The sequence below is a fragment of the Heterodontus francisci genome, chromosome 14 (genome assembly GCF_036365525.1).
Source record: "Heterodontus francisci isolate sHetFra1 chromosome 14, sHetFra1.hap1, whole genome shotgun sequence".
Taxonomy (NCBI): domain Eukaryota; kingdom Metazoa; phylum Chordata; class Chondrichthyes; order Heterodontiformes; family Heterodontidae; genus Heterodontus; species Heterodontus francisci.
Window position 1 is genome coordinate 42,616,314 of NC_090384.1, and position 22,602 is coordinate 42,638,915.

General features: G+C 44.5%; 1 protein-coding gene and 2 non-coding genes across 7 annotated transcripts in view; all 3 read left to right on the top strand.

The window, feature by feature from the left end:
• nap1l4b (nucleosome assembly protein 1-like 4b) overlaps nucleotides 1–22,602 on the top strand; it is a 131,375-nt gene that overhangs the window by 73,153 nt on the left and 35,620 nt on the right. For all 5 annotated transcript variants that reach the window (XM_068046081.1, XM_068046080.1, XM_068046076.1 and 2 more), the window contains exons 8-10: nucleotides 1,617–1,688; nucleotides 12,010–12,149; nucleotides 19,660–19,805. In XM_068046081.1, the coding sequence (XP_067902182.1) occupies nucleotides 1,617–1,688; nucleotides 12,010–12,149; nucleotides 19,660–19,805 (358 nt within the window). The remainder of the gene's footprint in view (nucleotides 1–1,616; nucleotides 1,689–12,009; nucleotides 12,150–19,659; nucleotides 19,806–22,602) is intronic.
• LOC137377378 (small nucleolar RNA SNORA54) lies at nucleotides 8,716–8,846 on the top strand. Its single transcript, XR_010976411.1, has one exon. It is a non-coding gene; the product is annotated as a small nucleolar RNA SNORA54 (small nucleolar RNA).
• On the top strand, nucleotides 13,001–13,131 carry LOC137377379 (small nucleolar RNA SNORA54). Its single transcript, XR_010976412.1, has one exon. It is a non-coding gene; the product is annotated as a small nucleolar RNA SNORA54 (small nucleolar RNA).

Genomic DNA, 22,602 nt, shown 5'->3' on the forward strand with positions numbered 1-22,602 from the left:
GGTGCCGGTGGGAGGAGGGGATGCAAGGGGGAGGGGTAGAGGGAGGGGGTGGGGGGGGGGGTGCAGGGGAAGGGGGTGCGGGGTGAAGATGGTGCGAGGGGGGGGGCGGGCTGGGACGGGGTTGTGAGGGGGTGAGCTGAGAGGGTGGAGCAGGGAAGGGGACGGGGGTGGGGGGTGGTGGAAGGGGGGGTGGAATCTGGTGCAGGTAATAAGCCATTTCCTCAGTGCCCACCATCGACGTCCGGAAAGCTCATCCACGTCCTTCGGGAGGTGAAGCATCATTTGGCAGACTTAGAGGTGATTACATTTGCTAAGGGTTTTTTTTTCTGCAGTGTCAGAAGTCAGAAATGTGATGGAATACACTCCAGTTGCCTGGATGAGTGCAGCTCCAACAAGATCAGACACCATCCAGGACAAAGCAGCTCGCTTGATTATCGCCCCATCCACCACCTTCAACATTCACTCCCACCACCACCAACGCACAGTGGCAACAGTGTATAACGTATACAAGATGCACAACTGCAACTCACCATGCCTCCTTCGGCACCACCTTCCAAAACTGCGCCCCTTCCATCTAGACGTGCAAGGGCAGCAGGTGCATGGGAACACCACCACCTGCAAGTTCCCCTCCTAGCCCCACACCATCCTGACTTGAAACTTTATCGCCATTCCTTCACTGTCGCTGGTTCAAAATCCTGGAACTCTCTCCCTGACAGCACTGTGAGTGTACCCACACTAGATGGACTGCAGAGCTTCAAGAAGGCAGCTCACCACCACCTCCTCAAGGGCAATTAGCGATGGGCAACAAGACACCCACAATGCTTGAAATGAAAAGTAGTCATTCTTCCCTTTTGGGATTTATTCCCAACCCTGACTTCGACAGCTGCAACAGACCAGAGGATAGCTAAATTAAACAAATTAGAATTTGTTGAATACGTGTAAATGTGGGAAAGTTTAAATTTTTCAAGTTACATTCTACCTCCTCTACTCTGCTGTCCATCTTGCAGGTGTGCAATAGTTTAAAATTCGGTTCCAGTTCCTCTTGCTAAGATCATGTTGATTTCACCATGTACCCAGCTTAAGTGGTCTGTCAATCTGACAGAACCAGAGTTCTGATCTGCAGTCTGAGCTGTTACCTACTTAGGCATTCACTTCAAGAATCCATAGCAATTGCACTTTCTAGATTTAAAAGGCCAGGTATACACTCTATTTTATGTGGAATGATATTCTGCCCTTCTAAAACAGCGCATCCTCTGACTTGCTCTGATCAAAGTGTTTACATAGTCTTGCATAGTATTTGCAGCACAGAAACTGGTCATTTGACCCAGCAGGTCCCTGCTAGTGTTGATGATGCACATGAACCCTCATCAAATCCATTTCCAGTTCCTGAGTCCAAATCATTTATGTAAATTGTCTTCCCACATTTTGCCAGTCTGGGGTTAATTTAGGAAAAACTTTTTATTTTGAGGGGGTGGGGGACATGGGATGTAGACACCACAGCATAAGAAGAAAATGCCAGACAGAAAAAGTTGACCTGTAATATCTTCTTGTTTCTTTAGGTTCAGGTATTTAACTTACTTGGTTCTGATTTGCATTTTAAATGTCTTTTTCTACAGGAGCATGATGAGCCTATCTTGAAGCACTTGCAGGATGTCAGAGTGAAGTTTTCAGAGCCCAATGAGCCTATGGTGAGTATTTGTAAAGGCTGGGTTAGAGATGGAAAGCTAAAGGATTTGGGGTATTAAAATTAATTTCTAAGCTGGGAAAAGCTACTAATGCTGAAAGTCTGAAATAAACAGAAAATGCTAGAAATGCAGAACAGCTCAATCAGCATCAGTGGCCTGGGTGTTAACAGGAATGGTGCTGTGAAGTATCAAAAGACACTCGATACTGAGACGGCTGAGGGTACAAACAAGCAAAGGTTTATTCAATATAAGTATGCATACAGGGGATGCAGCTTGCATGAACCGCTCGCGAGAGACTGCTAGACGATCGCAGTTTGCTTCCATTTATACACTATTGCAACAGGTGCCTGTGTGCCAGTACACACGTTGTTCCAAGTGTTCTTTTTTTTTCAGCTCACAATGTGAGCTTATCAAAGGTCATTAAGACAAGACAAAGGGTTTGTTCAATCTGTGCTAAACTGATCAGGTCTCGACCCTTTTGTTGATCAGGTCTCGATGAAAAATGGTGGGAAGGGGACAGGTAATGTTACAAAGACAAGCCTCAAGGTTTTGTGCCTTAACACGCGGAACATTCGCAATAAAGTGGATGAATTAATCGCGCAAATAGATGTGAACAGCTATGATATAGTTGGGATTGCGGAGACATGGCTGCAAGGTGACCAGGGATGGAAAATGAACGTCCAGGGGTATTCAGTATTTAGGAAGGACAGACAAAAAAGCAGAAGGCGGTGAAGTTGCATTGCTGGTTAAAGAGGAAAATAATGAAATAGTGAGGAAAGATATTAACTCTGACGATGTGCAATCTGTATGGGTAGAGCTGAGAAACATTCGGGCAAAAAATATAAGTGGGCGTTGTATACAGACCCCCAAACTCTAGTGGTGATGTTGGGAATGGCATTAAACAGGAAATTAGAGACGCATGCGATAAAGGAACATCTGTAATTATGGGTGACTTTAATCTGCATACAGATTGGGCAAATCAAATTAGTCATAATACCGTAGAGGAGGAATTCTTGGAATGTATACGGGATGGTTTTCTGGACCAATACGTTGAGGAACCAACTAGAGAACAGGCCATCCAGACTGGGTATTGTGTAATGAGAGAGGAATAATTGACAATCTAGTTGTGCGAGACCCCTTGGGGATGAGGCGCGAGTTGGCTATGACGGTTTGTGAAACGCTACTTCAAGGGATGACTGGGGATAGGCAATGGCAAACATTTAAAGAGCGCATGGACGAACTGCAACCATTGTTTATCCCTGTCTGGCGCAAAAGTAAAATGGGAACAGTAGCCAAACTGAGGCTTACAAGGGAAATTAGAGATAGCATTAGATCCAAGGAAGATGCATATAAATTTGCCAGAAAAAACAACAGACCTGAGGTCTGGGAGCAGTTTAGAATTCAGCAAAGGAGGACCAAGGGATTGATTAAGAAGGAGAAAATAGATTACGAGAGCAAGCTTGCGAGGAACATAAAAACTGACTAAAAGTTTCTATAGGTATGTGAAGAGAAAAAGATTGGTAAAGACAATTGTAGGTCCCTTAGTCAGAAACAGGGGAATTTATTATGGGGAACAAAGAAATGGCTGACCAGCTAAATGCATACTTTGATTCTGTCTTCACAAAGGAGGACACAAATATCATATCAGACATGTTGGGGAACACAGGGCTTAGTGAGAGAGAGGAACTGAGGGAAATCAGTATTAGTAGAGAAATGGTGTTGGGGAAATTGATGGGATTGAAGGCTGATAAATCCCCAGATCCTGATGGTATGCATCCCAGAGTACTTAAGGAAGTGGCCCTAGAAATAGTGGATGCATTGGTGGTCATCTTCCGAGAACTGTAGGAATAGTTGCTACAGATTGGAGAGTAGCTAATGCCCCTCTATTAAAAAAGGGAGGTAGAGAGAAAGCAGGGAATTATAGACCAGTCAGCCTGATGTCGGTAGTGGGGAAAGTTCCAGAGTCCATTGGAGAACACTTGTATAGCAGAGCACTTGGAGAACAGTGGGCAGAGTCAGCATGGATTTACGAAAGGAAATCATGCTTGACAAATCTTCTCGAGTTCTTCGAGGATTTAATTAGTAGAGTTGATGACGGGGAGCCAGTGGATGTGGTTTATTTGGACTTTTGGAAGGCTTTCGACAAAGTCCCACAAGAGATTAGTGTGTAAAATTAAAGCGCATGGGATTGGGTGTAGTGTGTTGCGATGGATAGAAAATTGTTTGGCAGACAGGAAACAGAGTAGGGATAAATGGGTATTTTTCCGAATGGCAGGCAGTGACTTGTGGGGTACCACAGGGGTTGGTGCTAGGACCCCAGCTATTCACAATATTTCTTTCTTTGGCCTCCTTATCTCGAGAGACAGTGGGTAAGCGCATGGAGGTGGTCAGTGGTGTGTGGAGCAGCGCCTGGAGTGGCTATGAAGGCCAATTCTAGAGTGACGGGCTCTTCCACAGGTGCTGCAGAAAAATTTGTTTTTCGGGGCTGTTACACAGTTGGCTCTCCCCTTGCGCCTCTGTCTTTTATCCTGCCAACTGCTAAGTCTCTTCGACTCGCCACACTTTAGCCCCGCCTTGATGACTGCCCGCCAGCTCTGGCGAACGCTGGCAACTGACTCCCACGACTTGTGATCAATGTCACAGGACTTCATGTCGCGTTTGCAGACGTCTTTGAAGCGGAGACATGGACGGCCGGTGGGTCTGATACCAGTGGCGAGCTCGCTGTACAATGTGTCTTTGGGGATCCTGCCATCTTCCATGCGGCTCACATGGCCAAGCCATCTCAAGCGCCGCTGACTCAGTAGTGTGTATAAGCTGGGGATGTTGGCCGCCTCGAGGACTTCTGTGTCGGAGATACGGTCCTGCCACCTGATGCCAAGTATTCTCCGGAGGCAGTGAAGATGGAATGAATTGAGACGTCGCTCTTGGCTGACATACGTTGTCCAGGCCTCGCTGCCATAGAGCAAGGTACTGAGGACACAGGCTTGATACACTCGGACTTTTGTGTTCTGTGTCAGTGCGCCATTTTCCCACACTCTCTTGGCCAGTCTGGACATAGCAGTGGAAGCCTTTCCCATGCGCTTGTTGATTTCTGCATCTAGAGACAGGTTACTGGTGATCGTTGAGCCGAGGTAGGTGAACTCTTGAACCACTTCCAGAGCGTGGTCGCCGATGTTGATGGATGGAGCATTTCTGACGTCCTGGCCCAAGATGTTCGTTTTCTTGAGGCTGATGGTTAGGCCAAATTCATTGCAGGCAGCCGCAAACCTGTCGGAGACTCTGCAGGCACTCTTCAGTGTGAGATGTTAAAGCAGCATCGTCAGCAAAGAGGAGTTCCCTGATGAGGACTTTCCGTACTTTGGACTTCGCTCTTAGACGGGCAAGGTTGAACAACCTGCCCCCTGATCTTGTGTGGAGAAAAATTCCTTCTTCAGATGACTTGAACGCATGTGAAAGCAGCAGGGAGAAGAAAATCCCAAAAAGTGTGGGTGCGAGCACACAGCCCTGTTTCACGCCACTCAGGATAGGAAAGGGGTCTGATGAGGTGCCGCCATGTTGAATTGTGCGTTTCATATTGTCATGGAATGAGGTGATGATACTTAGTAGCTTTGGTGGACATCCAATCTTTTCTAGTAGTCTGAAGAGACCACGTCTGCTGATGAGGTCAAAGGCTTTGGTGAGATCAATGAAAGCAATGTAGAGGGGCATCTGTTGTTCGCGGCATTTCTCCTGTATCTGACGAAGGGAGAACAGCATGTCCACGGTCGATCTCTCTGCACGAAAGCCACACTGTGCCTCAGGGTAGACGCGCTCGGCCAGCTTCTGGAGCCTGTTGAGAGCAACTCGAGCAAAGACTTTCCCCACTATGCTGAGCAGGGAGATTCCACGGGAGTTGTTGCAGTCACCGCGGTCACCTTTGTTTTTATAGAGGGTGATGATATTGGCATCGCGCATGTCCTGAGGTACTGCTATATATATTAATGATTTAGATGAGGGAAGTAAATGTAATATCTCCAAATTTGCAGATGACACAAAACTGGGTGGGAGGATGAGTTGTGAGGAGGATGCAGAGAGGCTTCAAGGTGATTTGGACAAGTTGAGTGAGTGGGCAAATGCATGGCAGAGGCAGTATAATATGGATAAATGTGAGGTTATCCACTTTGGTAGCAAAAACAGGAAGGCAGATTATTATCTGAACGGCTATAAACAAGAGAGGAGAATATGCAGCGAGACCTGGGTGTTCTCGTACATCAGTCGCTGAAGGTAAGCATGCAGGTCCAACAGGTGGTAAAAAAGGCAAATGTTATGTTGGCCTTCATAGTGAGAGGATTCGAGTACAGGAGCAGGGATCTCCTGCTGCAATTATACAGGGCATTGGTGAGGCCACACCTGGAATATTGTATGCCGTTTTGGTCTCCTTATCTGAGGAAGTATGCTCTTGCTATAGAGGGAGTGCAGCGAAAGTTTACTAGACTGATACCTGGGATGGCGGGACTGACTTATGAAGAGAGATTGAGTCAGTTGGGATTTTATTCGCTGGAGTTCAGAAGAGTGAGGGGGGTTCTCCTAGAAACCTATAAAATTCTAACAGGACTTGACAGGGTAGATGCAGGAAGGATGTTCCCAATGGTGGGGAGTCCAGAAGCAGGGGTCATTGTCTAAGGATACGGGGTAAACCTTTCAGGACTGAGATGAGGAGAAATTTCTTTACCCAGAGAGTGGTGAGCCTGTGGAATTGGTACCACAGAAAGCAGTTGAGGCCAAAACATTGTATGTTTTCAAGAAGGAGTTCGATATAGCTCTTGGGTCTAAAGGGATCAAAGGGTATGGGGCGAAAGCAGGAGCAGGTTACGGAGTTGGATGATCAGCCATGATCATAATGAATGGTGGAGCCGGCTCGAAGGGCTGAATGGCCTACTACTCCTATTTTCTGTGTTTCTATTCTCTCGGCAAATATTCGTGCCACTGTATTGGCCAAGCAATCCTTAGTCACATAAGCCTCAAGCCATCTTGTGAAGTGATCTATCACAACTAGACAATACGTCTTGCCTCTGCCAGAAGGCAGTGGCCCTGTAAAGTCTGTTTTGGGGTAGGCAACTCTTTGGCTATCATTTGTTTCTTCGCCAGGATGAATGGCATCTATCTCTCAAGTGTCTGTATTATGTTACCCTGTCCGTCCCATCTTTGTTCCTGTACTATGGGGGCCATTGCCATTGTTGCCACAGTCTTTCCCTCCATCGGTGGACCGTGGGACTCTGTCCGTTGTTCAGAGGGGGTGGTTCCACCCGTCGTCATTGTCATACCACACAGCTTCCTGGTCTAAACTATTCTGTTCAATGTCGTTTCTGTCTGACGTGAACCATGATCTGGGTGCCTGTATGGCACCGACCTGAGTTCCTTTGTCGGTATGTTCCCGTATCCGTTTGCTCAGTCCTAAGTAGCTACTGATTATGATCATCATCCCCTTATCTTCCTTGCTGGGCATACCACCAGATGTTTAGCTTCTCCGGTGGATCCTTGAGGTTCCAACCCTTTTTCTTCATTCCCCTACAGATGGGTGAGGTAGGCAAAGGCTTGGAGTCTTGATGGAAAATCCAGAAGTCTGGGTTTCCCTGCATGCTGTGGAACGTTTAACTCCACAGCCTGCAACATTTGTACCTGACAGGTTCCCTGTCCAGAAGTCAGCCTGATTGACAGGCTTGGCTTCCAGTTGGGCAGTGAGGACTTTGAACAGGCAGTAGGATCCACAACCTGGATTTTGAACGGGGAGTGGGGGTTTGGTTGGTGGGTGGATCTGATCCCTGATATCGGGGATCTTTGTATGGGAATGGTAGTTTGATGGGGATAGTGCTTGGAGCACTCATGCTCCACCTGGCCCACAAACAGTGCTGTAAAGGCACCTGCCTTCTCCCTGAAGCTGTCCTGGCATCCCATCAGCTGTTGGGTATCCTGAGGCCTAGCAAGTCTGACAACTGTTAAACATGCAAAGCAGGTTAAATCAGAGATTGCCACCTTCATTAAAATATTTATAATGTCAATCTCCTTCTGGGAGCTGGTAGGCTGACCATCCCTTGTTCTGCCTCAGTTAAATCCAGAAGTGGGGTTGTGTTTCAGATTTTTAAAAATTTTTACACCTGACCCAACCCACCTGTTCGTTGTCAAAATTCACCCTATCAATCAAAAAGTCTGGCAATGATCTCTGGTGTGTGTAATCCCCTCATTAGAACTGAAGACTTAAAAGATAAGCAGGCATTTACTAATGTTTGAAAATTTGGGGAAAAGAATCATCAGAGATTACAATCTCAGAGGTAGTAAATGGATGAAATGATCTGGAGCCTGCTTCTAGATCGAAAAGATCGTCCGTAAATAAGGGAGACACTAAGGACAAAAGAATGTGCAAACAATGGAGGGTGAAAAGTTATGGGAGAGGTCCACATCAAAATGTAAGAAAATCAGGAAATTAAATGGGGGAGGGGAGACTCAAAAAAAGCAGCATATTGCAGGATCTGAAATTGTAACAAAATGCTTTGAATCATTAGCTAAGTCTGAGAAAGTTCTGTCAAGGCTATTTGTGGAATGTTATCAAATTCGAATTCCTTCCAGAAAAATGCAATCACTATGCATCAAGGTGTGTCCACCTTTTTGGATGTTATTTGAAATCAGTAGGTGCAAGAATACCATATTGTGGTGTTCTTGGTTTTTTGCAGAAGGTGATGTACTGTTTGTTTAGTTCTGTCTAGAATTAGCTGATCTGTGGTGCAACAAATATGTAACTTGCAGAGGGACAGATGTCTCCAAAAAAACCCTCAAAAGACCACTAGAGGAATGTGGCTGGTGTATTTAAATAGATCTCTTAACTCTATCCTGCAGTTATATATTGAGTAATTACAACAATACAAAAGTTGCTAAATGGACCTACAGATAATACGCGAGGGTCCTAGTCAGATATGGAGAATTGTTGATGTTGTCGAGGGAAAAAAGGTGATGGAATACTTTGATCATTAACCTGTGAAACGTAGCTGATATTTGGGTGCATTGTTCGTAACCTGTTCCTAGTTACCTTCTTAAATTGGGTTCCATTCCAATGCTACATAAACTCCACTCAAATGAAAGGCAGGTGGAATCAGTGTAACCTGACCTTTTCCAGAGCTGGAAACATTGATATGGATTCAGAAAAGTTATGCATGTTGACTCCTAAAATTTGAGAAAATGGATGGAGAAGACTGGGGGCATCAGACTGGGTTATTAAAGGGGAAAAAAACTCTGCCCTTCTCTTCCTTTTCCTTTCTCTGTACCCTGCTGTTCCTTTCCCTCTTTTCTGTCCCCACTCTTGCTCTCCCTCTGACTGCACACTCCACTCACTGTCCTGCTGCACCATGCTTTATCTCAGCATACTCCATTTCTCACCTTGCTCTTTTCACTCTCCTGTTGCACTCTATCCATTTCTTTTACACTTTCTAGGCCCCAGTTCTCTTGCTCTGTTCGCATGCGCTCTTCTCTCTAGCTGTCACCCCTACCACTCACTTTTTCCTGCCCATGAGCCCACGCTTCTTCCATCTCTGCATGCTGCTTGCTCGCTTTCTCTGTGCACTGGCTGTTCACACTGCTCCCCACGTGTCACTTAATCTTTTTACCTTTGTGTGCCATCTGCTGTTGCACTTGCTCTTTTCTGCTGTCCAGCATACTCTTTCCGCTCCCATTTTAGGTCTCGCACAATTGTGTTCTTTACTTCACTCAACAAGTCATTCCCACCCTAGCTTCTTGTGCATTTGCTTCATTTCTTTGTCTTTCTCTGTGCATATACTTTGCTGTCTGTCCTGATTCCCTCTCTATGGAAGTCATACTCTCTTCCCTCCCTCTTCTTTCTGTCTTTGTATTTACTCTCTGCCAAATACTGAGGCAAGTTTTTTTTATATCTGATCTCTGGGTGGCGCTATAGTCCATTTTGTGAAAGATTCAGCATGTCCTTTAGCTTTGTTAGTCACTTCAAGGAACTAACCTGCTGTGGTGAAGGTGTTTTGCTGACCCTCAACAATTGGAAGGTGGCAATAAATCTTAATTTTTAACAGTCTACTTGGAATTCCATATCAATTTTTCTATGACTGCTTTTATCAATTGGACTTTATTTAATTAATTAATTATCACCCAAGTTTTCAAATTTAGATTCCCAGGCTCTGGAGAGTCCATGAATGGATTCCAGAGCACTAATGCAAACACATGAATAGGGGGAAAAAAGCATTTCAATAGTATAGTGCCTTCTGATATGATTGAAACAGTTTAAAGTTTTTCACACGGATTATTACTTTTGAACTATGATGCAAGATCTGCTAGAAATAGATCCTGAACAAAAATAATGCACTCTGCACTTTCTCAGTGGGTGCATGGCAAGGGAAATGAGTGTGCACACGTATTGCCTCAAAGACCTGTAACTACAAAAGTAGAAACTTAAACGCCATCACCAGCATCAAAGCAATAAGTGGATATCTTGATCTTCCACTGAACTATCATGTTGGACGAGGCTTGGGATATCAAGCCCAGATTAAGCACTGCAATAGAAGTGTGATGTCACCCCTGCTATCTTACGTATGGGTGCAGCTATTAGCATCCCACAATTAGATTAAATTGATGAGAGAAACATTGTACAAGAGAAAATGTGAGCGACACAAGTTTCAGCTTGCAAATTAGGAAAACAGTTTCTGTGCCCACAGATTTGAGTCCCAGAACTATCTGAGGCTGAGAGTGAACAACCTCAATTTAATTCAGTTACATTCACACCACACAAGTACCAGGCAATGACCATCTCCAACAAGAGAGAATCCAACTATCTGCCCTTGATATTCAATGGCATTACCATCATTACAGAATGTACATAATTGCTCTGGAGAGAGAACAGAGGAGATTTACAAGAATGTTGCCAGAGCTCGAAAGTTGCAGCTGTGAGGAAAGATTGGATAGGCTAAGGTTGTTTTCCTTAGAGCAGAGGAGGCTATGGGGTGACTTAATAGAGATGTACAAAATTATGAGGGGCCTAGATAGAGTAGACAGGAAGGACCTGTTTCCCCTGGCAGAGAGGTCAGTTACCAGGGGGCACAGATTTAAGGTGATTGGTAGAAGGATCAGAGGGGACATGAAAAACTTTTTCACCCAGAGGGTGATGGGTGTCTGGAATTCACTGCCAGGAACTGTGGTGGAGGTAGAAACCCTCAATTCTTTTAAAAGGTACCTGGACATGCACCTGAAGTGCTGTAATCAGCAAGGCTATGGACCAGGTGCTGGAAGGTGGGATTAGATTGGGCGGCTAGTTTTTTTTTTGGCTGGCACGGACACGATGGGCTGAATAGTTTCCTTCTGTGCTGTCAATTTTCTATGAATCCCCCACTATCAACATCCTGAGGGTCACCATTGACCAGAAACTGAACTGGACCAGCCTTATAGGTACTGTGGCTACGAGAGCAGGTCAGGGGCTGGGAATTTTGTGGCAAGTAACTCACCTTCCGACACCCTAAAGCCTGTCCACCATTTACAAGGTAAAAGTCAGGAGTGTGATGGAATACTCTCCACTTGCCTAGATGAGTGTAGCTCCAACAACAGTCAAGAAGTTCGACACCATCCAGGACAAAGCAGCCCGCTTGATTGGTGGGCTTGATTGTCCAGCACCTTCAACATTCACTCCCTCCACCACCGACGCACAGTGGCAGCAGTGTGTACCAACGACAAGATGCACTGCAGCAACTCACTGAGGCTCTTTCAGCAACACTTTATGAACCTGCAGCCTCAACACCCAGAAGGGCAAGGGCAGCAGATGCATGGGAACACCACCACCTGCAAGTTCCCCTCCCAAGCCACACATCATCCTGACTTGGAACTGTATAGTTGTCCCTTCACTGTCGCTGGGTCAAATTCCTGGAACTTGCTTCCTAACAGCACTGTGGGTGTACCTACACCACATTGACTGCAGTGGTCAAGAAAGCGGCTCACCATCACCTTCTCGAGGGCAATTGGGGATAGGCAATAAATGCTGGCATAGCCAGCGACACCCACATCCCATGAAAGAATTTTAAAAAGTTACGACACCCATATCCCATGAAAGAATAAAGAAAGTTATCAGTCAAGTATGAAAAATTTCTGTTTAATGGAATCACTTGTCTTGGTGAAGGGAGACATTTATCATCTCTCCATGTGACCAGCACATCCTTTCCTTCAACATAAAAACAGCCCGCATGTATTCAAGCTTTGAGCCTTTGAGGGGTGAAGGATAGAATGAATGTGAAATAATTTGCTATTTTAAGATTATTCTTGTTTTAATAACTGTTCTCTCCCACAGAGTTTTACATTAGAGTTTCACTTTGAACCAAATGATTACTTCACAAATTCTGTATTAACCAAGACCTACAAGATGAAGTCTGAACCTGATGAGACTGACCCTTTCTCCTTTGAGGGTCCAGAGATAGTTGACTTTGTAGGGTAAGTGAAAAGTCATTATTGACCTGATGTGTTATTGACAATGAATTTTGGCATTGGCAGCATGTTAGTTTGGCTGTGACACGAAATAGCTAGTCCATGCAGTAGAACAGTAATATTGGCACACTGTGTAGGCTGCAGATGTGTACCTCAAGTTCTCCCATAGGTCCAAAATGGCAAGGCCCAACCAACCCCAAATTTATTCTTACAAATTTTATTCCACTGGTAACTCAAAGACTCCTTCAAAGGGAAGAATGGGAGGGGATCTCATAGAAACCTACAAAATTCTAACACGACTGGACAGACTAGATGCAGGAAGGATGTTCCCGATGGCAGGGGAGTCCAGGACCAGGAGTCATAGTCTAAGGATAAGGGGAAAGCCATTTAGGATGGAGATGAGAGATTTATTCACCCAGAGAGTGGTGAACCTGTGGAATTCTGTATCATGGAAAGCAGTTGATGCCAAATCATTAAATATATTCAAGAAAGAATTAGATATAGTTTTTAGGGATACGGGGAGAAAGTGGGAACAGATTATTGAGTTTGGATGATCAGCCATGATGTATTGAATGGCGGAGCAGGTTCGAAGGGCTGAATGGCCTACTGCTTAGAAGGCTAACTGTCTGTTTCATTGATTTTTTCCTCCTCCAGTTACTTCATGCTCTTTACCATCTGAATCAAGTATTTGGATAAATACTTGAAGAGAAATATTAAAATGGCAGTAGAATAGCTAGCTCTGATGTAGAGCCAGCAATGCTGCAAGTGTGTTTTGCTAAGTGACGTTTTTCTGTCCTGAAATTTCTTTGACCCAAGTGTGCCCCTCCGAGTAGTGTAAACTAAAGTTTCTGTGTCTTTTGCACTGTTCGTAACCTGTTACTTGTATCTTGTCTTGCATCAGGTTCCATTCCAGTGCTACATTAATCCCAGCATTATTATGGGTTAGATGCTCATTCAGCCTCTGACCTCTTCAGAGTTGGGAACATGTTTCTGCCGCTGAGTTGAAACTACTCTGCAGTTCCTACTTCTCTGGATGCTCATCGTTCCGAGGAGCTTGGGAGGTTCAAATTTTTTTAATTGGTGTATTTTCAGTTTTTATCAGCAGATGTATTTCGACCCGAACATAGTTCTTATTCACAGGGGGTGATGGCGTAGTGGTAATGTTACTGGACTAGTAATCCAGAGGCATGGACTAATGATCTAGAGATGCAAATACAGATCCCACCATGGCAGCCGGTGGATTTTAAATTCAATTAATTACTAAATCTGGAATAAATAAAACTACTCCCACCACTGGTGACCATGGAGCTACCAGGTTGTTGTAAAAACCCATCTGATGCACTAATATCCTTATGCAGTCTGGCTGACATGTGACTCCAGACCCCAGCAATGTTATTGACCCTTAACTGCCAACTGACATAGCCTAGCAAGCCACTCAGTTGTAACAAACTCCTACAGAAAAGTCCAAAAAGAATAAAACCAGACTGACTACTGGGCATTGACCTGGAAGCAACCAAGGTGCCTTGCCCAGTCGACCCGACAAAGACAACCTCACTTAGGTCTGGGGAAGTGTCAAAATTGGGAGCCTGACATAGTCATACCTTACAGTCAATGACCTCAGATTCCATCACTATCCCAGGGCATGTCCTGCCCAACAGAAGTGGTGGCACAGAGTTATATAGTAGGGAGGGAGTGCCCCGGGAGTCCTCAACATTGACTCCGGACCCGATGAAGTCTCATGGCATCAGGTCAAACATTGGCAAGGAGACCTCCTGCTGTATGCCACCTAACGGCCCTCCCTCAGCTGATTAGTCAGTACTTCATGTTGAACACCACTTGGAAGAAGCACTGATGGTAGCAAGGGCACAGGATGTACACTTCAATGTCCATCAACGAGTGGCTCGGTAGCACCACTACCGGGGGACTTAACTGCCAGACTGGGCCTGAGGTGAGGCAAGTAGTGAGAAAGCTGACGAGGGATGACCTCGTCTTCACCAATCTACCTGTTGCAGCTGCATCTGTCCATGACAACATTGTTAAGAATGACCACTGCACAATCCTTGTGGAGATGAAGTCCCAACTTCACAGTGAGGATACCCTGCATCATGTGTGTGTGGCACTGCCGCCATGCTTAAATGGGATATATTCAGAACAGATCTGGCAGCTCGAAACTGGGCATTCATGAGGTGCTGTGGGCCATCAGCAGCAGCAGAATTGTATTCAACCACAATCTGTAATCTCATGGCCCAGCATATCTTTCATTCTACCATTACCATCAAGCCAGGGGATCAACCCTGCTTTAATGAGTAGTGCAGGGCAACATGCCAGGAGTAGCACTAGGCAAACCTAAAAATTAGATGCCAACCTGTTGAAGCTACAACACTGTACGATGTGCATGCTAAACAGTGAAGCACCATGCGATAGGCAGAGCAAAGCACTCCCACAACCAATGGATCAGATCACAGCTCTGCAATCCAGCCACATCCAGTCATGAATGGTGGTGGCTCCACAAACATTCCTGTCCTCAATGATGGGGTGAACCAGCATGTCAGTATAAAAGAGGAGGCTGAAGCATTTGCAATCATCTTCAGCCAGAAGTGCAGAGTGGATGATCCATCCTGAAGTCCCCAGCATCTCGGATGCCAGTCTTCAGTCAACTCGATCGCTCCATGTGATATCAAGAAACAGCTGAAGGCACTGGATATAGCAAAGGCTATGGGCCCTGACAACATCCCTGCTATACTACTGAAGACTTGTGCTCCAGAACTAGCCATGCCCCTAGCCAAGCTGTTCCAGTACAGCTACAACACTGGCATCTACCCAGCAATGTGGAAAATTGCCCAGGTATGTCCTGTCCACAAAAAGCAGGACAAATCCAATCCGGCCAATTACTGCCCCATCAGTCTACTCTCAATCATCAGCATTGACAGTGCTATTAAGTGACCCTTACTCAGCAATAACCTTACTGATGCTCAGTTTGTGTTCTGCCAGGGGCTCCAGAACTCATTATGGCCTTAGTCCATAATGAAACAGAGAAGGCTGAGGGGAGATCTGATTGAAATGTACAACATTTTGAGGGCCCTGGATAGAGTGGAGGTGAAGGGTCTGTTCACCTTAGCAGAGAGGTCAGTGACGAGGGGGCATAGATTTAAAGTGATTGGTGGACAAATTAGAGGGAAGATGAGGAAAAACTTTTTCACCCAGAGGGTGGTGATCGTCTGAAACTCACTGCCTGAAAGGGTAGTTGAGGCAGAAACTCTCAACTCATTCAAAAGGAGTCTGGATATGCACCTCAAGTGCCTTAAGCTGCAGGGCTACGAACCAAATGCTGGAAGGTGGGATTAGAATAGGTGGATCGTTTTTCAGCCGGCACAGAGACAATGGGCCAAGTGGCCTTAAACTTCCTATGAATCTGTGGACAAAAGTGATAAATTTCAGAGTTGAGAGTGACTGCCCGTGACATCATGGCAGCATTTCAGTGTGGCATGAAGGAGCCCTAGCAAAATTAATGTCAATGGGAATTGGGTGGGAAAACACTGCTGGTAGGAGTCATATCTAGCGCAAAGGAAGATGGTTGTGTTTGAGGCCAATCGTCTCAGTCCCAGGACATCGGCTGTTAAAAGAAGCCAGGGAGAAAATGGCGAATGCTCTGAGTATTATCTTCAAATCCTCACTAGATACAGGCAAGGTACCAGAGGATTGGAGGTCACAAGCGTTGTACCATTGTTTAAAAAGGGTGCGAGGGATAGACCAAATAATTATAGACTGGTCAGTCTGATCTTGGTGGTGGACAAATTATTAGAATCAATTCTGAGATAGGATAAACTGTCACTTAGAATGACATGGATTAATCTGGGATAGTCAGCATGGATTTGTTAAGGTAAGGTTGCATCTTACGAACTTAATTGAATTTTTTGAGGAAGTAACAAGGAGGATTGGTGAGGGTAATGCAGTGGATGTTGGCTACATGGATCTTAGTAAGGCATTTGACAAGTTCCCACATGGCAGACTGATCAGGAAAGTAAAAGCCCATGGGATACAGGAGAATGGCGCGTTGGATCCAAAATTGGCTCAGTGACAGGAAACAAAGGATAATGGTCGGGTGATTTTGCAAGTGAAAGGTGGTTTCCGGTGGCATTCCATAGGTCTCCGTGTCGGGTCCCTTGCTGTTTGTGGTATATATTAATGATTTGGACTGAAATGTGGGAGGCATGATTGGGAAATTTAAAGATGACTCAAAAATTGGCCATGTAGTTGATAGTGAAGAGGATAGCTGTAGATCCCAGAATATCATCAATGGTTTGGTTGAGTGAGCAGAAAAGTGGCAAATAGAATTCAATCTGGAGATGAGAGATAATGCATTTGGGGAGGGCAAACAAAGCAAGGGAATACACAATAAACGAGAGGATATTGAGAGGGGTAGAGGAAGTGAGACACCTTGGAGTGCATATCCACAAGTCCCTGAAGGTGGCAGGACAGGTAAAGTGGTGAAGAAGGCATACGGAATGATTTCCTTTATTGGTTAAAGTATAGAATACAAAAGCAGGGATATAATGCTGGAACTGTATAAAACGCAGGTTGGGCCACAGTTGGAATATTGTGTACAGTTCTGGTCACCACATTACAGGAAGGACATAATTGCACTGGAGAAAGTACAGAGGAGATTTACAAGAATGTTGCCAGGGCTTGAAAGTTGCAGCTTTGAGGAAAGATTGGATAGGCTAGGCTTGTTTTTCTTAGAACAGAGGAGGCTGAGGGGTGACTTAATTCAGCTGTGCAAAATTGAGGGGCCTAGATCATGTAGACAGGAAGGACCTGTTTCCCCTAGTAGAGAGGTCAATTGCTGGGGCACAGATTTAAGGTGATTGGTAGAAGGATTCGAGGGGGACATGAAAAACCTTTCATTCAGAAGGTGGTGGGTGTCTGGAATTCAGTGCCCAGATCGGTGGTGGAGGCAGAAACCCTCAACTTGTTTAAAAGGTACCTGGACCTGCACCTGAAGTGCTGTAACCAGCAAGGCTACGGACCAGGTGCCGGAAGATGGGATTAAATTGGGCGGCTAATTTTTTCAGCTGGTGCAGACACGATGGGTTGAATGGCCTCTTTCTGTGCCATAACATATCTGTGGTTCTATTGCTGCAGGAATTCCTTCGGACAATGTCCTTGGCCCAACCATCTTCAGCTGCTTCAACAATGACCTTCCCTCCAGCAGGAGGTCAGAAGTGGGAATGTTTGCTACTGGTTGCACAGTGTTCAGTACCATTCGAGATTCATCAGATTCTTGAAACAGTCTGAGCCCGTATGCAGCAAGACCTGGATAATGTTTAGGCTTGGGCTAATAAGTGGCAAGTAACATTTGAGCCACACAAGTGCCAGGCAATGACCATCTCCAACATCTCACCATCTCCCCTTGATGTTCAACTGCATTGCCATCACTGAATCCCCCATCATTAACATTCTGGGGGCTCACCACTGACCAGAAATTTAACTGGACCAGCCATGTAAATACTGTGGCTGCAAGGTCGGAGGCTGGGATTTCTACAGCAAATAACTCACCTGACTCCCCAAAGCCTGTCCACCATCTACAAGGCACAAGTCAAGAGTATGATGGAATACTCTCCATATGCCTGGATGAGTGCAGCTCCAACAACATTAGAAGCTTGACACTATTGTGGAATTAAACTGACCACTCTTGAGTCAGTGGGATTTAAGCAAGCAAAGCCCTTTATTCAAACATATGCAAGGGAGCGATCCCTGCTAATCCAAGGATCCTCTCAGCAATAGAGTTTACTGCATATATATAGTTCTTAGCTTCCCAGTTTTACTATACAATTCTGTGACATCATCAATCATTAACCACTTTAGTCCATTACATACATCTTGTTAGTAACTGGATCCATGAACAATACAGGCCTTGCAGATGTTCCCTACTATCTTGGTCTCCGACCTTGAGTCTGGGTTAGTTCCTTGGTGACTTAGTTGCCTGTCTGGCCTTCACTCACCCTTATCTTCCTTCACAGAATACCATCTTTACACAGACTGCTAAGGCTATTATTATTGCTACTAATTTTGCAGCCCAGGGCTGACATTGGTCAAGTATCCCATCGTACTTAACTTCGCTATAGTGATCATTTTACGATTATTTGTTATGCTCTGCTACTCTCCCTATTGAGCCCAGTTAAAAACTAATCCCTTTTGTACCACTTCAGCACCATCCAGGACAAAGCAGCCCACTTGATCGGTACCTCATTCATTCCTTCCACCATTGGCGCACAGTGGCAAAAGTGTGTACCATTTACAGGATACACTGCATCAACTTCCCAATCCTCCTTCGACAGCACCTTCCAAACCCATGACCTCTATCACCCAGTAGGACTAGGGCAGCAGATGTATGGAAACATCACCACATGCAAATTCTGCTCCAAGCCACCCACCATCTTGATTTGAAACTATATTGCTGTTCCTTTGCTATTGCTGGGTCAAAACCTTGGAACTCCCCAACAGCACTGGGTGTACCTACACTACGTGGACAGCTGTGTTTCCAGAAGGTAGCTTACTGCCACTTTTTGATGGGCAACAAATGCTGGCCTTGATGGCGACACTCGCATCCCACAAAGGAAAATAAAATTCAGACGCTGTGATGAGAGGAAAACATATCATCCCAGCATCTGTTTGGGAAGGCAGTGCATAATGCCAACTCGTTTAATTGATCAGGGTTAGAATTAGTCTGAGGCAGTTGATGCAGAACAAAAACTGGGGCACACATAAGGGAACATCAGGTGCTGCACCTGTTGAATACCTAACCAAATATGCTATTTGTCAAAGCCTGCAAGTGATATATGCCATAACTCTCATTGAGATGATTCATTTCTAGCTATGGATGGTAATATTTTGTACTCTACTGAAGTTAGCACTGTCTGTAAATGATATTTGTAAGCCAAGACTAAGTATTTGTGTAATATGCCACAATATGAAGACCACACTTTACCCATGCACCACATGTAATGCTGTACAGTACTGATCATGAGACATAAAGACCAAATCTGGCTTCCCAAAAAACCCTTCAGATTTAGTGTGGATTCTTTTCATCAGTTGTACTGATCAATTTATGCTGTTTTCAAATGTTGATTGAGAAACTGTTAAATCCAAATTTGGTTGCCTAGTTCCCAGTGCTGCTCAGATGCTAAATGACACTGCTGTCAGACACAGCAGAGCAATGCTCAAGCAGGCATAAATTTTAGGAGTACTTTTAGCAATAACTGAACATTGTTTATTGGCCTTTATTAATTCAAGGGATGGTTGTATACATCAGTTTTGTTGGAGAAAAGAAGAGTGAGCCTGGCTTTGGGAAGGAGAAAAGAAGGAATGTACAAATTATAGAAATACCAACCCTATCCAAGGAACTTGCTAATTAGAAAATTAAACTCAATAATTCAAGTATTATAAATACTTGTTTTACAGGCAAATAGTTCTGCTTTAGCTTAGAATGAGACTAATTATTGCCCTTTTTCCTCAGGTGCACTATTGACTGGAAGAAAGGAAAGAATATAACCGTGAAAACTATTAAAAAGAAACAGAAGCACAAGGGCCGAGGGACTGTCCGCACCATCACCAAACAAGTACCTAATGATTCCTTCTTCAACTTCTTTAATCCAGTAAAAGGTGAGGAGAGATTTAAAAACATCCAAGAGGCAAAATACCAATTCTAAAAATTGATCAAAATTGTTTCACAAAACTCTGGTTCCTTTTGATGCTAGATAAACCAGAAATAGTCCCTGTACATGCAGGTCTATCTGTTTGGTAAAAACATCAATTTTTTTAATGTATTTCTCTCACTCGTGGCAAACTAAAATTTCCGTCAGCCCCTCAAACAGAAATCTGTATCTCTATGCTTTATAATATAGAGGTTATTATAGCCCAAGTCTATTAACTGAAAATGCGTTACTGGAGAATATGCGAGATGCCAACTTCATTCTCTCATCACCCCAAGAAGTTGAAAAATCCTCACACCCTAGATCACTGAGTGTAAATACTCTGTCACAGTATTTACAATATAAATGCAAAAGTAGAAAGATCAGCAAGATACTAATACAGTACAGCAATGGCCAGATTTGCATGTCATATAGACTGGGTTAACTGTTCAAATGACTGAGATCCTTTGACCTCTTCTCAGCATGTTCTTGGAAAAATGGTTTCTGATGGAAAATTATACAAGGTAATTTCTGAATTCTTCTGTGATGGAGAATCGAAAACTGAAGAATATGAGAGGGTCTGCAGATTATATGATGCAGGTGCAAAGTAAATGTTGAGCAGGTCAACAACTATAGTGACATGATGGATGGAGGGCCGGAGGACCTCCTGGGTGGAGGCTGATCATGTAGAGGATGGAGGTGAGTAGGGCAGTGCAAATATTGAACAAGTCCACGTGAGCATAAAGTTGGGTTCCTCAAAAAGGAACCTTTGAGTTGACTGCGAAGGATGATTGAGCCGCGGTTTGGGTGAGCGTAATGCTAGACTAATGCTCCGAGCACATTTGTACTTGGTGTGTGCTTGTGTATCTGATCTGAGTTGATGAGACGACCCATTTTAAGGCAGTTTTACTAAATGCAGTTCAGTGTTAATGGTCTGCAAGCTAAGCATTTAGTCCTATAATGAAACCTGTACTGAAGTAAATGTCAGCTAGTAGGATGCAAACTGACAAGCTAGAAGCTACCGTTTGATGCTGTCCTAACAAATGAAGTGCATGTATTTTGTATTCTATTCAAAATCTTGAACCATTTGGCCATCCTATTGCACACTGCAGCCGCAATTCCAAATATTTTAAACACCTGTTTTTTTAAGAAAGTGCTGCATTTGCTGACAACACAGCAACTAGGTGGCGCAGTATTGGCACATGCACAAATGCAGCCTCATCCACTGAAATGTTACTTTCTGCGACGTCAAGGCAGCTTCCAGTAATAAAGATGGTGCTGCTCAATTTATCACAAAAAACAAATTAAGCCCAAATCCCTTCAATGGCTGCGATCGCCACCTCCATCCCATCCCCAACAGTACCTCGCTCTCTTTTGCCACGGTGCTTCTCTTGGCCACTCCCTTCCACTGTCTTCCCTCATCTGCTTCTTCGGGCGGGACAGCGGGGAGGGATCGGCCAAGGGGGTGGGGGGGGAAGCAGCGAGGCCTGGGGGGGGTGGGGTGGTGGCGGTGAAACAGGGTGCGAGCGGCAGAGGGGGAAAGGCGAGGCCGGTAGCGAGTGGCTGAGGGAAGGCAGCGGCGAGGCGGGAAGCGAACAGCCCCGTTCCAGCACGTGATGATGTTTTAGAATGCATGCACGAATTAGTCCTGGCAAGCCGGGTGCGAACATAGGCTGCACAAGAGCAGCACCATACTGGCAGGAAGAAATTGTTCTGCGCTCGGAATGCACTGGCGCTTGGCTCCATTGTCAGGAGTCATGTTCAGAAAAACACAGCCAAGGCTTTTGATTTATTGTTTCAGTTGATGAAAAAGCACTACGTATTTGCCTTCATTTGTGATTAGATTTGCATTTGGTCAATGCTTTTCTAAAACTTAGTACGGATTCAGAATTATGTTCAATGCAGGGGGTTAAGAGGATGCAAGCTCTTGTGGAGGATATATTTAGTATTTGAGGTAGTGTTTAATGCTTTCTTCCCAATATAGGACATATATTTAACTCTTAATTCTTAACAGAAATCGAAGGCCAAGGGATCAGTAATAAACTGTTACTGTTGAAATTTAAAACAGAAAATGCTGGTGATACACAGCAAGTCAGACAGCATCGTAAAGGGAAAGAACAGATTATGGTATTTCAGATATGTATGCTCTGTCCATTCAGATAAAGGATACACACTGGAACCATCACCTACCTTTTCTGTTTCTGCTAACTGACTTGTTCTGTATTTCAAGCATTTCTCTTGTGTTGTAATTGAACATCTATTCAGGACTTGTCAACACTTTTCTGATATTGCTAAACAGAAACATTGATGCAATCCAGAAGTTTGCAGCTGGTGGACCTGTGTCCAAATCTGCAGCTTCTATCCTTTAGTTTTAGACCTCCATGCATTTGGCCTATGTGCAAACCTTTTGGGCTCAATTTCTCACTTCCACTTGATTGACGGTGTCTTGTTCCCCAGCCTGAAGAGCTATGAAATGTGAATGGTATAATTCAAGGCTGGGCTGAATATTGCATTATGCCTAAGGTTGGATGCTGCAATAATATTTACTATGTTATATACAACAAAACTAGTGGAATCTGTTAGCAAGTAATTGTGCTCTTTTTCTTAATTAAAAAGGAAATCCTTTTTATGATTCTACTTGTTCCATATTCCCCCATTTTATATTGAAGCATGTATGTATTTACTTTGAATATCTGGCCTTCTGAGTTCCACAAGGTTGGATCTATCTTCCTGCTGGGCTGTCTCTGACATTATTGATGGAGAACATC